The sequence below is a fragment of the Chelmon rostratus genome, chromosome 4 (genome assembly GCF_017976325.1).
Source record: "Chelmon rostratus isolate fCheRos1 chromosome 4, fCheRos1.pri, whole genome shotgun sequence".
Lineage (NCBI taxonomy): Eukaryota > Metazoa > Chordata > Actinopteri > Chaetodontiformes > Chaetodontidae > Chelmon > Chelmon rostratus.
In genome coordinates, this window is record NC_055661.1 from 30,097,677 (window position 1) to 30,114,690 (window position 17,014).

General features: G+C 48.0%; 2 protein-coding genes across 2 annotated transcripts; one reads left to right on the forward strand and one right to left on the reverse strand.

Annotated features, from left to right (window-relative positions):
* Positions 1 to 788: 788 nt before the first annotated feature.
* Positions 789 to 2,436, reverse strand: LOC121605209 (growth arrest and DNA damage-inducible protein GADD45 beta-like). The gene is made up of 4 exons (XM_041935032.1): positions 2,181 to 2,436; positions 1,921 to 2,022; positions 1,588 to 1,810; positions 789 to 1,465 (listed from the first exon to the last, which is right to left on the reverse strand). Exons 1-4 carry the CDS (start codon positions 2,222 to 2,224, stop codon positions 1,352 to 1,354), a joined length of 483 nt encoding a protein of 160 aa, XP_041790966.1. The 5' UTR covers positions 2,225 to 2,436; the 3' UTR covers positions 789 to 1,351.
* Positions 2,437 to 7,508: 5,072 nt separating this feature from the next.
* On the forward strand, positions 7,509 to 16,637 carry zbtb37 (zinc finger and BTB domain containing 37). Its single transcript, XM_041935949.1, has 4 exons — positions 7,509 to 7,864; positions 9,104 to 10,042; positions 10,116 to 10,215; positions 10,434 to 16,637. Exons 2-4 carry the CDS (start codon positions 9,123 to 9,125, stop codon positions 10,953 to 10,955), a joined length of 1,542 nt encoding a protein of 513 aa, XP_041791883.1. The 5' UTR covers positions 7,509 to 7,864; positions 9,104 to 9,122; the 3' UTR covers positions 10,956 to 16,637.
* Positions 16,638 to 17,014: the final 377 nt, after the last annotated feature.

Sequence of the window (17,014 nt, forward strand, 5' to 3'; positions counted from 1 at the left end):
AGCCCTGACTCTTCACACACAAACCATAATACTCATAAACCCTTCAGTGTTTATCTGAGGGAAGTTCTGCAGTTTTTCAAGTCACACAGGACGACCTGCAGTTTGCTCATGATGCAGAATATTATCACCTGAATCACCTGCATTAAAACGGTCACTGACTTCAACTGATCTGAAATATTTCACACGGCGTAGCATGAAGAAGGAGAATAGTGATGGACCAAGACCTGGTCCCTGTGGTACTCCAAGTGTGAGATGGGGGTCAGAAGCCCAACATGTTTGGGAACTACTGGTCTAAAACATAATTTTACGCTACAGAGATGAAATTCTCTGGAACGAATAAGACCCAAACCAGCAGAAACACCAAAAGGAGGTGTCCACAGCATGTGGACAGCGTCCTGCAGCGTCCACAAAACGTCATTTCACAAACACAAAACCTAACTGAGCTTTATCTGGTGCCAGAGTTTTGTCTCAGTGCGGCGATCTTCAGCTAAAAAGAATAAAACCAGGATGAATTAGGTTGAAATTGTGTTTTTTAAATATCCACACACGGTGGAGACGGCGTGGACGGCCCACAGTCTGCGGCGCCGGCCGACATGTCGGCTTCATCACAGGTTACATCCAAAGGAACAGCATGTTGGGGGTCTGTCCACAAACTTTTGGCCATTTAGAGTTTTTCTGAGACACAACATTTAAGTAAAATTTAACACCAGAAAAAAAAACACTTGATTTTCTCTCTCACACACACACACACACCTGGATGAAACACTCAGGAATCAATAATTTCTCCTTCAATAATTTATTGATCAGACAGAATCAACAGGTGGATTCACATATATTACTCTGCTCCTTTAAATAATCAGCTGTCACCTCAGTGTTTATATTTCGTCACTAACAACAAGAAATTATAACACATGACGTCACCCGTCCTGAAACGTCACCTCAGTTCATGTGTGAGCAGCTGCAGCTCAGGTGGTCCGAAGCTTCACGTGCAACTTCAGTTCATTCATTCACCAGGTCAGTCACGTGACACCCAGCGGCTGTCGGTCAGTCACGTGACATTTCATTAACCTCTCCCCTCTCTGCAGCTCCCGGACCTGAATACTGCTCCACAGTCCTCCCTCCTCTAACGGGAGTCCGTGTCCGGCTTTCAAAACCCGTCCGGTCCCGGTCCCGGCATCTCACGCGCCCCCGGTCAAATCAATCAGCCAATCAGGCAGCAGGAAGGCTCCGGTGTGTCCGGTCCCTGTCTTTCCTCAAACGCCGTTATTCCTCCTCAGCAGGGGGCGGCTGTTTGGACTCTTTCTCACCGCTCCTCAGCGGACTGGTTCGGTTTGGATGGATCCGGCTCGGCTCAGCGGTCCTGCAGGTCCAGACAGGGGACCCACTGGTTCCTGCAGCGGCTCTCCTCACAGAAGCTGCTGATGTCCTGCAGGGCCTGACTCTGCAGCGGCTGCACCGGAGGATTCTGTAAGAGAAGCGGGGGGGGGGGGGGTCGGTCAGACTCTGCTGGTCTGTGCAGTTTCCTCTGATGAACTCTCCACATCTTTCATTACATTACAGCAGAAGGGGGGGGGGGGGGGGACTTACAGTGACCAGGATGCAGTGCAGGTCCCGCGGCTCGTTGCCGTTGCTGTCCTCGGTGTCCTCCCCCAGCAGCTGAGCCAGCCGCCTCATGCCGGACACCCGCAGGATGTTGATGTCGTTGTCGCAGCAGAAAGCCTGCAGCAGCGTGAAGTGGATCTGCAGCGCGATGTCGTCTTCATCCTCCTCATCGGTGGCGAGGACGCACAGGACCACGCTGTCCGGGTCTCTGCAGGAGCAGGAGGGGGGGCGGGTTAGTGTCAGCGCCTCCTCAGCTTCATATCACAATTTATGATAAACTGACATTTATGATAAAAACGGTGGAAAGTAAATACTCACACATTCATGAGCTTGGCGGACTCGTAGACCCCCACCGTGAGACAGTCCTGCCGCTGAGCCGCGACCAGCAGCTCCTCCAGAGCCTGACTCACCGTCTCCATCCTGCAGAGACACAGAGGCGGTTAGAGAGGGGCCGAAACCCGCAGAGCAGAGCGCGGCTGCAGCTCCGCGACCCAGCCTGACAGCACAGTCCCACAAATATCTGACCCCCCCGTGCGTCATTACGCATCATTCACAACCGCAACGCATCAGGAACTTACTTTTTCTCGGTGCTGTTGGATCCAACGACCTCCTCAAGAGTCATGTTGAAGTCAGTAAAATAATCCACAAGATCCAGGATAATAAGAAAAATCCACAGCGCAGAGAGGCTGCTGTCCCCTGAACGTCCCGGAACAAAGTCCCAACCAGCGGTAATCCGGATCGGTCCAAAGATCCTTCCAGAGTCCGATAGACAAGTTCACAGGTTCTGAGTTAAGTCCGTGATGTGAGTCTGAGAGAAGAGACGTCTGCTGTTTCCCTTCACAGCTCCGGTATTTATACCCCCCGTCCGCGGCCGCAGTCACCCCGCCCGGCCGCTCGGTGCCTGATTGGCCGCAGCTATCAATAGAACCCCCATACTCTGCGCCCATTGGCTGAGCTCGCAGTCGACGCTGGCGATCCCACGTGGTGGTTTCGGAGAATCCCCCGCTCTCTTCCCCCCTCCCTCTCAGTTTGTTTGCTGGGAGTTTTCTGAGTTTCTTTCTGAGTGGAGGAATTTCCAGATCTGCCTCCCTGCGCCTCCTCCGTGATCCCAAGATCTGTTCCTGCTGCACGGGGACAGCAGCGGGGGTCTGCGGAATCACAGCCGGCCTGCAGAGAGCTCCCACCCGGCTCTGCAGCCCCGTCCCTCCCGGCTCTGCAGCCCCCTCCCTCCCGGACAGAAAGAGCCACAAACAGACACTTAAATGATGTGTTTTTTAAACAGAGTCTGGTTCTTGCAGAAATAAAGCAGGTGATCATCCCCGTGTCAGAGCACGAGCCCAGGAAACAGCACGACGGAAGCTGCACGTTGTGCAAGAGGAGGTTAAAAATAAAAGATGGGAAACACGCGGGGGGGGGCAGGTGACAGCGTGCTTCTCTTTTCTTTCACATGTAGTTTTGTTTGTTCTTGCAGACAGTTGGACGCTGAGCTGCAGCTTCAGCTCGTGCTGCTTCTGGATGCTTCCGTCCGGCCCACAAAGATCCGTTTCCCGGCCCAGCCTGATCCTGGTCTGAGCGGTGCAGACCAGAACTCTGGACCAAAGCAGTAAAACTCATATTCATGGATGTAAATCTTTATTTGAATACTGCACTTCCCTCATGTTCCGTGTTCACGCCACATGTTTCTGTCACGCACACGTTCACCCCCCCCATCAGACCCTGCAGAGTAAAACCAGGTCTCAGACGCCCCCCAGCGGCCCCGCGGCGACACTGCAACAGTGAAACCAGCAGGACATGTTGGAACAGGCCTGAGTCTGCCTAACCGGTTCCCCGAACTGGGCCACATGCAGCGGGGGTCCTTGTGGTGGAGGGGCTGGGGGTCTTCAGGGTTTCAGGGTTTTGTAGGCTTCATTAACAAATGAAGGCGCTTCGGGGAGATTTTGCACAGTTTCATGGTTTAGTATCAGTTTTTAAGGGACCTTTTCTGGAGTTTCTGGACTCAGACTGTCCTGATTCATCAGCAGCCTGAAGCAGCCGACACGCAGACCTTCACTCCAAAGACACTGATCTCAAATCAGTCATGTCAGCTTTTAAACCCTCATCGTAACACCGGGCGTTTAAGAGCTTAAACTGAACTTTAAGGGTTTTTGACTTGGCTGCACCTTGTTAAAATAAGATATTAATACAGTGATGAAGATTAAGGGAGTCTGGATGTGGTTCAGGTCTGGATATCTCCCCATGATCAGGGACCTGCAGGAAATGGTTTATCTGGTCTTTGAAAGCAGTTTAAGTGGTTTTACAGTTCCTCTGATGTCTCTTTCAGGAGTTTTTAGTGTTATTGTTAGACTCTGAAGAAGATGAAGATGAAGATGATGATGAAGATTCATCACCTTCAGTCTGTTTTGATCATTTATGATCTTTTTTAAGAAACATCTGATGAAATGTTCCAAAGAAAAGATTCATGATTCATGACCTGATTTCATTCAAAGAGAAAGAAGTGTGTGTGACTCCGGTCCTGTTGCGCCCCCTGCTGGTCTGATCCGGATCACACAGGAGGACTTGAATCCTCTTCTTGTTTCAGCTTTAATATCTTTTCATGTGAAGTGTTTTATATTTTTTTGCTTTCTGCCGTAAGAAAACTCTTCATGTTGAACTGTTTTCATTCTTATCTTTCATTTTTCTGTTTTATTGAGACGTTCAGTTTTCTCGTTAACGGAGGTGATTCGTTTAATGAATGAAATCTTAGTTTGAGGAGCTTCTTAAGGCTTTTTAAAATTTAAGAGGCTCTTAAGATATGAAATTAAAATTAGTAGTTTAAAGTTAAGAGGGTTTAAAGGAATCAGTAATCATGTTCATATTTAAGATGAATCAGATTTTAGTCTCAGGACGTCGGAGCATTTAAAGATGAAGTTAAAGATGTAAAGTTCAGATCTTGAGTTTGGTTTCCAGTTTTTGACTCAAACTTAATTCTGTTTTACTTTCTGAAGTGATTTGTTACATTTTGCATCATCAGTTGACAGTTGATCCCTTTAAGGGATCCTTTCTCATTAAAAACAGATTACTGCCCTGAATGAAACATGTTAAAGATCCTTTAATGATCCATGAATGAAGAATAAACCCATCAGACAAACTGAAGCTGAAACACAGAAAATGAGGCTGTTTGATTATTGATGAGAGATCAGGAGGTAATCAGGGTCAAACTGCAGATTGATGAGGCTCGTTAGCAGCCAATCACAGCTTTCACTAATGAAAAGTGTGAAGAGCTGAAGGGATGTGGACTGATCACATGACCTCTGATTACATCATCAGTGATCCGAGTCTCAATCCCTCTGAGTTTTTAATGTATACAGCACTAACAAAGTGTGGAGGGCGTCATTGATAACTGATCGCTCACTGATTGATTATTGAACAACAGAAAGTTCTTCAGAGTTTAATGAGCAGAAAAGAAAAACGTGACAGAAACGATCCTTTCAAAGAGTTTTCAGTCGTTCGAGTTCAGATCAAGATGATTAAATGTTTGTATGAACTCTTGAAGAAGATTTAAAGTGATCAAACTGAGTTTTGAGGCTGTTTGGAAATGAACGTTTCAGAGTTTTCAGGTTGAACGCTGATGATTCAGGTGTGTCATTAGAGTGTCAATGGCTTCATTGATAAGTGATCAGTGGATCATCAGTTGCTGATTTGATAACAAAAGAAAGTTTCATGAACAGATGAAAATGATTTGACATTAAGTTCCAATAAAAACTGAGAGATGTTAAAATTTACGGCTCGTAAATGTTCCTCAGAGGTTTGATCACATGTTTGGAGGCTTCGTCCAATCACGTCCTTTAAATGAAAGAGCAAAGAGCTGTTCAGGGATTCAGGTCCAGATCGGCCATCAGTCAACGATTTGTTAAAGTGAACTTTTAATGAACATAAAAACAAAGACTGATCACATGATGATCACATGATGATCACATGATGATGTGTCTTCAGAGCCAATAAAAGAAAGTAACATTTGGAGACAACGATGGGATGATTACTGATTTCAGCAGATGATCAAAGCTTCAACCTGCAGTTTGGATTCAGGTCAGCTGATCGCAGGTCTGATTAACAGCATCACTGATTAAGAGAGGAACGTCAGAGTTTAATGAGCAGAAGAGAATCACATGACAGAAACTCTGCAGGTCTAAAAGGTTAAAGGTCAAACCCTCAGGTGAAACATCTGAAGAGTCTGTATGAATAAATATTCTGTAAACTCTAAAAATCTTTTTACTTCAGCTCTGAAATCAACTCAGAAGCTTTTCACTGCAGGTCCAGTCTCAGTTCATTCTTTCAGGAGGTTTTTAGTGGCTTTAAATGTTGAAAATAAATGTTTGAGGAACTTTTTGGGTACAAAATATTATTTTGATATTTTCAGTTGTGAAATGAAATTACAATTAAATTTCAAGAAGCTGTTTTTCCGTGCAAACAATTATCTAAGAGGCTTTTAGATCCTAAAATGAAAGTATCAGAGTTCAGAGACCTTAAAGAAATAAAACAGGTTGAAACTGTCTGAAGATTTCTAAACTCAACTCAAACGTCTTTATTTGACAAATAAACTCAAGAGAACTTTGGAATCCACAAATTAATTCAGCTAATTAAAGTTTACAATACACACACTGATCTGTTAGTGAGAGGAAGTGTGTGTGTGTGTGTGTGTGTGTGTGTGTGTGTGTGTGTGAACTCTCCTGCTGGTTGACGCTCGTCTTCAGTCTGCAGTCGTTCCTCTCATTTCCATCTCACACTTCCTTAAATCGCTGATTTCTCCTGCAGAGTCTGGTGCCTCAGAATACGCACGCTGAACCTCTCACTTAACAAAAGTACATTTACTCAATTACTGTACTTAAAAACACATGTGAGGTACTTGTGCTTTATTTTTTCCACTTCTGCTCCACCACATCTCAGAGGGAAATATTCAGTTTTTACTCCACTACATTTATCTGACAGCTTTACGATGAATCAATTAATGATCAATAAGTCGAGTGGCAGATAACTAATGATCATCTATTGATGATGTTTCAGTGATTGTTGATGTTTGATCTGCTGCTTTTCCTCTGAATGATCTGAATGTGTTTGTAATAATGTGGAGCTTCGGACTAAACAAACACTGTGAAGGCGTCACTTTGGCCTCATCGTCACCACATTTCTCACTATTTTCACAATGTTTCCAAACCGATCGATCGATCGATTAATGGAGGAAATAATCAGCTGATTGATCCAGAATGAAAAGAATCATTAGTTCAAATGAAGCTCAACCAGCTCCAACAGATCCTGAACAGGATCCTGGTGGAATGTAACTAAGTACATTTACTAAAACACTGTACTCTAGTGTAATTTGGTGGTACTTGTACTTTACTTGAGTATTTCTGCTAGGCCTACTTTATACTCCTCCACATCTCAGAGGCAAATATCGAACTTTTTACTCCACTACATTTGTAACTTTAGTTACTTTATAGGTTGAGATTATGAAAACAGAATAAACTTATTAATGATGGTGTATTGTTACACATTGAAGTATTCAGCAGTACATGAAGTCATTAAAAGGATCAGCTGCAGCATCGAAGTGATGAACACTGAATGCATCACTTCCGGTATTTTAGGTACAAAATACTTTGACGTGAATACTTTTCTACTTTTACTTATTCTTGATTTTCGTCCTGATACTTTTAGATCTGAGCCACAGCTGAAACACTGTGCGCGCGTGCGTGCGCGCGTGTGTTTGCCACTTTGCCAAACTCCAAGTGCCGTGATGACCTCTCTCCTCCCAGATGCATGCCGGGAGGTGGAGTCCTTCACACGGCCGTTAAGCCAGCACCGCTCGAGGACCTGGACTACATTTCCCGGCACGCCCCGCGGTTTTCTTCCTTCCCTCCTTCCTTCCTGCAGCTTCGGCCCTTCTGCCGTGAAAAAGGAAGATGAGAAGCAGCGGCGGTCCGCCGACACCGAACCGAACCTGAACCGAGTCTGACTTCCAGCGGAATGGCGGCAGAGCGGTTGCTGACGGACCGGAGGCCGAGCTCAGCTGCTGTTCTCCGGCCTTGAACCCGCCACGACCGCCGCTGGAGCTGCGGAGCCCGGAGGAGCGGCGGGTGGAGCTGCAGCCTGCCGGGCCGAGCCGTGCCGAGCCGAGCCGAGCTGCCGTCATCTCTCGACCCGCTAACGATGCTCAGCTAGCTGCAGGACCGAAGCCTCGACTGCACCGCACCCCGAAACCAGACGCGATCTCTCCCTGTGCCCCCTTCAGGTGAGAGTCCGGCAGCACACCTGGAGCCCTACCTGCTCCACTGAGACAGACCTGCACTTGTGTGGATCTGTGCCCTGATCTGGACTTGATTCGGGTCTGGGTCCTGCTGTCAGACTGGAAACCTGTCAGATTCTGTGATGCTTTTACCAACTCTGGTGCCTCCAGGTTGGTGTCTTTATCCACCAGTTTGAACCAGGTGACAGTGTCACGTGACCCACAGGTGAGTTCAGTGTACAGGTCAGAGCATCACAGACTCTGATTCCGGTCTAACAGCGCCTCTGATCCAGTCATAGTCATACAGGTGCAGATCTCAGAGGTGTTCATACCCGAGTGTCAGAACTGGTGCTTCAGTCCTTCATTTGAGTTAGAGAGACAAGGTGTCACATCAGGCAGGTGAGAAGAGAACCTGTGAATCTTTAAAGTGACAGTCAACAGACCCCCTGACACAGCTGCTGGACTCCTGAGCAGGTTTAGTACTAGTCCTGATCCAGGACCACCACACTGTGCGTCAGACCTGCAACATTTCAGACAAAAACTTTAATTAACCACAAACATCATCATCAGCAGTTTTAACCACATTTCTTCTGTTCTGTGAGAATTTTTATTTACACAATTTGTCCTCAAATGGCGTTAATGAGACCGAAATGTGTGAGGAATGATTGATGGCTGTCAATCACTGCAGTATCCACCAGCTGATCGATCATGTCATCAGTGCTCTCTGAGGTAAAAGCAGAGTCTGGTCTTCAAAGGTCCACATTGATCCAGAATGCTGACTGTGTCCTTTTCACCACACGGCAGCGTTCAGACGTCAGGACATGAGTGTAAAATGTGTTTATTGTGTTCAGACACAGTCAAACAGTGATCAGATGAAACTGTCAGAGCAGCTTCAGAGGAAGAATCATCGTGTGAACAAGTTCACTGCGCTGCAGCGGACGGCACCGGATTCTTCCAGCTGTTCTGTTCGTTAAGATTTAAACTAGAGGAAATTACATCACAAGATTAAAGTGTTTCAGCTGTTCTTGATGTTTTGATGTTTGATTTTTACAAAACTTAACAGAACATTAATAAAATGAGCAGTGAGCTGATCTGAATCACCGTCCAGCAGGTGTTTCCTCTGGTCACGCCCCCAATTAGTGATGTCACTGCAGGTATTTTGTCTGTGATGGAGAACAGCTTTGATTGCAAGTCACTCACTGTGGTTGTAATAGTCCTGGTTCTGATCTGGTCCTGGTTTTGCAGTGTCCCTGCAGGCTGCAGCATGGAGCGCTCCGGCAGCATCCAGCTGGACATCCCGGACTTCAGTAACTCAGTTCTGTCTCACCTGAACCAGCTGCGCGTTCAGGGCCGTCTCTGCGACATCGTGGTCAACGTGCAGGGCCAGAGCTTCCGGGCACACAAGGTGGTCCTTGCCGCTAGCTCGCCATATTTCCGGGACCACATGTCCCTGAGCCAGATGAGCACCGTGTCGCTGACGGTGATCCGCAACCCGACGGTGTTTGAGCAGCTGCTGTCCTTCTGCTACACCGGCCGCCTCTGCCTGCAGCTCGCCGACATCATCAGCTACCTGACGGCCGCCAGCTTCCTGCAGATGCAGCACATCATTGACCGCTGCACCCAGATCCTGGAGGGCATCCACCTGAAGATCAGCCTGGCTGACATGGATGAGGAGCCCACGGAGGAGGCACGGGGCTCCAGGAGCAACAGGACCCTGGAGGCTGTGGTGCGAGGAGGCGGCCACCATGGCGGCCTGCGGCTCCTTGGCCCACGGGGGGGCACAGAGGCGTGTGAAGCAGTCAGCCCCGCCGAGGAGCCCCTCAGCCCGCCGCCAACGGTGGAGCACAGCGGGCTGGAGGGGTCTGGGGCCGCCACCAGCAGGGCCAACAAAGAACCAATCCTTCGCATCAACCGGGCCGGTCAGTGGTATGTGGAGACGAGCAGCGAGCCGGAGAGGACCGGCAGTGCTGAGGAGGGCAGCGGTCTGGACCGAGTGAGGATCAAGACGGAGAGGATGGAGGAGTGGATTGGAGCAGGAGAGAACCAGGAGGAGGGGGGGCCGGTGGAGGAGGGTACCACGGTGATGATCGACACGTCGGGACGCAGCACGTTGGTGACCGGGCCGGTGGGAGCCCTGGGGGGCCGGAGTGCCCAACCGTCCTCCAGCTTCAGTGAGACCGACAGGTGAGTCACAGCGATGTTGTGCTGTACCGCTAAACCGTACGCATATGTGTGCTAATGTGTGTTTGTGTGGCAGGTTCAGTCCCACCGGCAGCGTCGTCGTCCTGGCAGAACGTCAGAGAGCGAAGAGCGAGTCTCCCAGCAGGGCGGACGAGCTGCGACAACCCAGTTCTCAGGTACCGAAAACCAAACCACATCCAGCTGTTCTGTAAAAGTAGAGACAGTCCAGCCGGGGTAGTCCGGCTGTTGTTTGTTGTTTTACCTCTGTAACCTCTAAAACTCCAGGTCTGGACCTAAACCACAGCAGTTTGTTCATCCAGATTAAAAATCCAGTTTGATAGGTCTGTTCTGGTTCTGGTCCTGGTCTGTATTAACGTGTGGTTCTGCCTGTCAGGGGGAGGAGCACGCAGCTTTTGATATGGGTGGCTATGAGGACTACCTGAGGGAGCAGGTAGGAGACCGCTGGTTCCGCTACAACCCCCGGCTCACCTGCATCTACTGCTGCAAGTCCTTCAACCAGAAAGGCAGCCTGGACCGCCACATGCGCCTGCACATGGGCATCACGCCGTTTGTCTGCCGCATCTGCGGGAAGAAGTACACCCGCAAGGACCAGCTGGAGTACCACATCCGCAAGCACACCGGCAACAAGCCCTTCCACTGCCACGTCTGCGGCAAGAGCTTCCCCTTCCAGGCCATCCTCAACCAGCACTTCCGCAAAAACCACCCGGGCTGCGCCCCCCAGGAGGCCCACAGCGCCTCCCCAGAGACCACCACCGCCTCCGTCACGTCCAGGGGAGGGCCGAGCGACGAGGCCTCCCCCAGCCAGGAGGAGCCAGAGGCCGGGGGCGGCGGCGGCGGCGGAGGTCAGTACAGCGAGGGTCCCCAGGCCTCGGTCTCCACCACGGGGCCCGACTGACCCTGAGAAGGGACAGGTAGGGTGGAGGTTGGGGTGGGGGTGACGGACGTGGAGGTCCGTCTGATACTGTTGCACCTGAAGCCAACAGGACTGAACCTGCTCAAGTGACGGACTCTGAGTCTGAACTGAGATTTTTTCGCTTTAAACCGCATCTACCTTCACTAACCAAACGGAACAGATTAAGCTAAAATGAAGAAACGCCACACACTCCAACAACCTCATACACCACACGATGCAGTGGTCCTCGTTTGCCTCCGTCTACTTTATGTTACAGATTTCTACTTTTATATTACAGGTATTACAGGTTCACAATGCAGCGTCACGGCAGTCTGTCTGGTGGAAACTTTGCCAAACTACTCAGTGCCAGTTAACAGTTCAGATCCTTCGTATTTGCCTTGAGACAATCCGGAGCGGCGAGGTTCATGAAGTAATCCGCGCTCTTCAGTGCCAAAGTGGCACGAAAAGATTTAGTTGCACAAAAAGGTTCAATGAGAAAAGTTGGACAGTTCAGGTCCAGTGTGATCAGAGTTCCTCGTCTTCTTCTCTGCTGACGTGAGAAGAAGTTTGCATAAAGTTTAGAGGACGACCTTTTTAGCACGGACGAAGGTGTCGCGCTGCTCATCTTCACATCCTGGTCTTCATCCTCACGTACAGATTATGAGCTGCCATTCCTGATTTGTTTGTCAGGAGTCACCTTCATGGCTCATTAGTTTCAATATTGATTAATCTGCCGGGGAGTCCGTTGATAAATAGATTCATCATTTGATCTATAAAGTGTAAAAAAACAGACATCAGATTGTTAATGTCTGTCTGTCAAGTGACGACTCGTGAGTACGAAGCGTCTCCGTCAGAAGCCGAGCAGCAGTTTTTAATCTGAACTCCACAGAAGAAGAGCATCAGGAAACGCTGCCAGCTCGTTTCACAACGTGTGAAGTTTGTTTCTGATCTGAAACTGATCTCTGATCATCTGCACGAGTTAATCTAAACACAGGCTCCGCTGAGCGAACAGAACCAGCTCAGGTGTGTGAACAGGTGCTTCACTGTCAGGGCGGCCTTACAGCACCTCTGACGCCTCTTCACCTGTCACACAAGCCGAGGAAAATTACCACGTGATGCGTTTGAAAGATGTGGGAATAAACCGATCTGTTTGTGGATCTCCAGGCTGGTGCAGGAACAGAACTCTGCTCACACTGGACTTTTTTAATTTGGCTGTAAAATGAACAGAAATTTTTAGATTATGGTTGAACCATCTGGCACCTGACGACTGAACAGACTCACAGCAGGAAAACTGGACCGAGTCCAGACTCAGATAAGCTACACCGCTCAGTTACCTCTCATCACTACGCAATACAGCTGCTGCACCGCACAGCACAGCACCACCGGGGGGCGCTCTGACACACCCACTCAGAGAGCTCCGTCAGTCTTCTCAGATATTTTTATAACAAGCATGACTTCTTTGTTTTTCTTCGACACCTTTTTGCTCTGACAATGTGTGCGACGGACGACAGAAGCTTCGTGTCGGAGGACGACGAGGACTTGTGTCGCGACTCGATCAGTAACTCGTGTTGCCGTTAACGACGCGTTACATCTGCTTCATGCTGTGGAGTCAAAACAAACGGCAGCTTCAATCAGGGAGAACAAACAGGGAAAGATGGCTAACAAGTCCGTGTCCTCGTCGCCATGGAGACAGGTCACAGTAACATTAGCATACAAGCTAGTTGATTTCTGTTTTTACGGTTTGACCCTTCTGTCTGGGTCGAACCTCCGACCTTTGCGGTCCATCTGAGGTGTCTGTTGTTCTGCAGCATCATGATCAGAGAAACTGACCAATCACAGTGTTTCATGTCAAAGCTTTGTGACGTGAAGACCAGAAAAACATGCAGATGTGAGAAACTAGTTTTTCTGATACGTTAATGTTGAGAAAGTCGTTTTTAAAGCAAACTCAGACAGAAAACTGAAAATAAGACGTGAAGTAAGTCAATAACAGAACAAGAAGTTCAACACGGGACACGAACCCCCGTCTCCAGGTGTTGGTCCTGTTCTTGACCCGTTCAGCCACCAGGACCTGGTCCAATGTGGACTTGATGGTCCTGCAGCAACATTAATGATGATGTAGGAGCGACATCAGATGAACTGAACTAGAAGCCGTCTGTTACTGCAGTCAGTAACGAACCACAGACCGTCAGAACTGACAGTCTGCAGCTGATGCTCAGATTAACGAGTTCATTCATGTTCCTTATCTGACCAGCATGAACCAAACAACAACCAGTTAACAAGCTAACTGATGTTAGCTTCCTCATTGCGTCCAGTTGAAATTTCTTCCCCACCACAGACCTCCTAGTGTGTAGCAGCTAGCTGGCTAATGTTAGCCTGATGTCTCTGGTTCAGTGTGCAGACTTCAAGAACTGCAGCGTTCTGAGGACAGATGCTGAAACTTTTTCGTTTCACACTGACTTCAGTTTAATCTCTCTCTGTGTAGCCTAGCTTAGCATGAAAAACATTGGAAGCCTGTGGAAACTAGTAGCCTAGGTCTGATGCTGATATGTTGACTGGAGCTCTCTGGCTAACGTTAGCAGGCTGTAGCTCTGTCGGTCAGAGAACAGTTTGGACATGATGGACATCGTTCTTCTGCACATGTGCAGTGGAGGTAACGCGTCTTTGCATCACACGGTTCTGATCGGGTAGCGACAGGACGAGGAGCCGGACCGTCAGACCAGATGGATGTAGTAGCCAGGCCGTGGAGTTGGACTAAAAAACAACCCTCCAGAGGTCAAAGTTCACCCGCTGAAGGGCGGGAACACGTCGGACCACCTGGCAACCAAAGGAAAGACAACGTGGCCACGTTGGCCCTCCAAAACAACTCGAGCACTTATCAGAAAGAGACGGGATCAAAAGCGAACTTTTTCTAAAAGCAGAACAATGATGAGCTGCACATATTATCACACAAACATATTTAAACTACTAAGATGTGTTTTGCATATGAATAATGTCAGTAAGCTAGGAGTTCACTTCAGATGTAGGCGGGGAGCACACGGATGGGCTGTTACTGTTTTTCTACAGAGCTGTGAATCAGATTCTCAGTGGACGGTTGATTTTTTTTATGCAAGTGAAGCCGGCGGTTCGGTCCTCACTCGGCTGGCGGGACTCGACTTCTGCTCCCAGATCCTGCCGCCGCCGCTGCACTCACTCTTCAGGCTAAACCAGGAACTATCAGGTATACAGACTCTTTCTTTATTCAGTGAATCAGACGTTTACCTTTCCCTACGTAGCAGAACGCTAACGGCTAAACCTCAGTGCGAGCTACACGCCGCTGAAAATAACTCACCTGTAAATAAACTTAGCAGCAGGTAAGAAATCCTGCGAGTCACTGCAGAGGGCAACAAAAACACAGAACAGGGCTGGGTAATATGAAAAAAATCAGTAATAGTGACAACTACAAGACCTCTTGCTAACGCACCACGGCCACAGATGAGGGCTGGTTCGTGATTGGCTGCAGGTGTCGATCTTCACCTTCACCTCGTCCTTTATCTTCATCACCTGCTCACACATTCTAATATCTGTCGGCACATCGAGGTAATAAACACGTCGGACCGAAAGATCGACAGAAACGTTTCCAGAAAAAGCTCATTCAGAGTTTGTTCTGCAGATTTTCACCTCCAGGTTGAAAACGTGTGAAATGAGAAACTGCCGTGTTTCTGCTCCACGAGGCAACTGAACGTCTGCCGGACGTCCAGAGCTCGTCTCCATGGTCACGCTGTCTGTCCATCTGTAGAAACATGGCGGACAGGGGGGGGGACCTGCTGCCCGATTAAACACCGATCAGACCAGAACTATGAAGATTCAGTTTCCGGCAGTGGATCTGAATCCTGGACTTTTACTGAGGACCTGAACACCAGTTGGTGAAGGTCTCCAGCCCGTGCTGCTCCTCATGTCACCTGCAGCCAGGTGTGATGTTGAAGGGCCGGGGGTCAGAGACTTTCAGGGGGGGTGAAGTAGAAATACTCCTATGGCCGCTGATCAGATTCATTGATTAATTATTTGTTAATGTCTGAAGGGCTTCATCATTCTTTCATATTTAGACTCAATCTAAAAGCGTCTGAACCAGTCAGACCTGGTCCAGATGGGAGGTGGTCTCAGAAGGACTGGGTGGGTCCAGTGTGTGTGTGTGTGTGTGTGTGTGTGTGTGTGTAACATCCTCAAGTCCACTCATTTCAAACTATTGATCTTCTAGTGGTACCATTAAAACCTCATAAGTCACGTCAGTCACGTTTTAAATTTAAACTCCTGCCCTGGTTTAAGTTTAGGACTGACTTTATGTCAGTTTAAAGAGGAAACAGCTGATCGCACTCAGATGACTGACATGATCGTTTTCTGTCGGAGGTCTCTGGTCACAGATTCTGGACTCGGTCTGCAGACTTCCAGCTGCCTCGTGGATCACTGTTGAGCTGAAAAAAGAAACATTTTCTGGACTTTGTTTCGTTAACTGACGAAGTGAAAAACTAAAGAGATGAACATCGAGACACTTTTTATTTGAACTGGTTAAACCTGAACCGTCGCCGTGTCGCCGGCTCAGAAACAGACTGAAACTCCTGGCTGCTGATCGATTATGCAACAAACTGCAAGTTAACTTTGTCCACTAATACCTGAATGTCACTAAACCAGTCTCGACTGGTCCAGACCGGCTCTCGTCCTCTCTGCGCTGAGGCGTCCGTCTTCTTGTCTTTAATGGACGGCAAATCATTTCAAGTCAGTTAAAGTTAAGAGAGAGCTGCTTCCAGATCAGCCGGTCTGGTCCGATCCGGTTCAAGGACAAAACTAGGAGAGTCGGATCAGAGCTGCGTTCAGGACTGACTCTACAGGAAGGAGTCTGAACTCTGAACCTTTCCAACCAAAGACTCATTTCAGCAAACAGAAAGCTGAGACGTAGATATTGATCCGTCTGATCAGACCAGAAACTTTTCATGAACGACAGGAAAATCTAATTTCTCTGCAGAGAATCTGAAAACCTCGTTCAGTTTGAAAACAGCTTTCTTAAAGTTCAGCTTCAGATTAATCAGATGAACGTTCACGCCGACGTGTTTCAAGACTTTAAAGTTTAGAATTTAAAAAGTTGTTTTGAATAAAGTTTAAATGCGTTTGAAAGACGGCGCAGTGGAGGTCAGTCAGCCACGGCTCAGAATCCGACTTTTCCTCTTCAACGCTTCTTCAGTTTCATCTTCAAACTGTGAAAACAGCCCAACCTCATCATCATCATTATTATCATCTTCATCACCACCCTCTGGTCTTCATGGTCTCGGGGTCAGTCCAGGCTCCAGATCCTCTCTGAGCAAACGCTGGTCTTCAGCTTCAGCCTGAAACTTCTGGCTTTCTATTTTTTTGACTTCTTACTGTGTGACTCAAATGTTTAAATATGAATATCCAGTAACCTTGACCACAACATGCCTAATTATGAATCGAATCATTTAGATATATTCACTTCATGAGATTACTCTTTACTGTTGATTCCTCAAAGTATATCCTAATATATCGAAGCAGAAAATGAGTCAGAGAAAAGTTTAGTAAATTAACTTTTAATACTGTACATTTTTTAAGAGGAGGTACTTAAAGTTCTGTAGTGGAAGAACCTGAGAGGTTTATGTGAAGATCTTTTTGTTGCATGTCTCTGTTCTAAAACATGTTGGTGGAGGGGGGAGGGGACAGGGGAGGGGGTGAGGCCAAAGGTTGTTAAGAAAATGTGAAGAAGCTTCTTTCACCATATGACCACTAGATCACTCGCAGGTCGCATCTCCTTCAGAGGAAATAAAGCACTTTAAGTGTCGAGCAGCACCGAGTCGCCTCTTTCTTTAGCCCTCAATTACCCACAATTCACAGCGGCACGCTCAAGGCCGTGAGGTTAGTCAGCAGGCGGAGACGCTGAAACAGTTCACGAAAGTAATGGATGGATGGATGGAGATCGACAGGTAATACACTGCAGTTAGCTAACAGCGGATCGACAGTTAATATGCTGTCGTTAGCTAACTGTGGATAGACAATTAAAATGCTGATGTTGGCTAACAGCG

Excerpts from the sequence above, each read along its gene's own strand:
- zbtb37 (XM_041935949.1), top strand. The coding sequence starts at position 9,123 with ATGGAGCGCTCCGGCAGCATCCAGCTGGACATCCCGGACTTCAGTAAC. Across the intron at positions 10,043-10,115 it reads AGCTTCAGTGAGACCGACAG|GTTCAGTCCCACCGGCAGCG; the intron begins GTGAGTCACAGC and ends TTTGTGTGGCAG. Across the intron at positions 10,216-10,433 it reads TGCGACAACCCAGTTCTCAG|GGGGAGGAGCACGCAGCTTT; the intron begins GTACCGAAAACC and ends TCTGCCTGTCAG.
- LOC121605209 (XM_041935032.1), bottom strand. The coding sequence starts at position 2,224 with ATGACTCTTGAGGAGGTCGTTGGATCCAACAGCACCGAGAAAAA. Across the intron at positions 1,811-1,920 it reads TCCGCCAAGCTCATGAATGT|AGACCCGGACAGCGTGGTCC; the intron begins GTGAGTATTTAC and ends CTGCTCCTGCAG. Across the intron at positions 1,466-1,587 it reads TGCACTGCATCCTGGTCACT|AATCCTCCGGTGCAGCCGCT; the intron begins GTAAGTCCCCCC and ends CTTCTCTTACAG.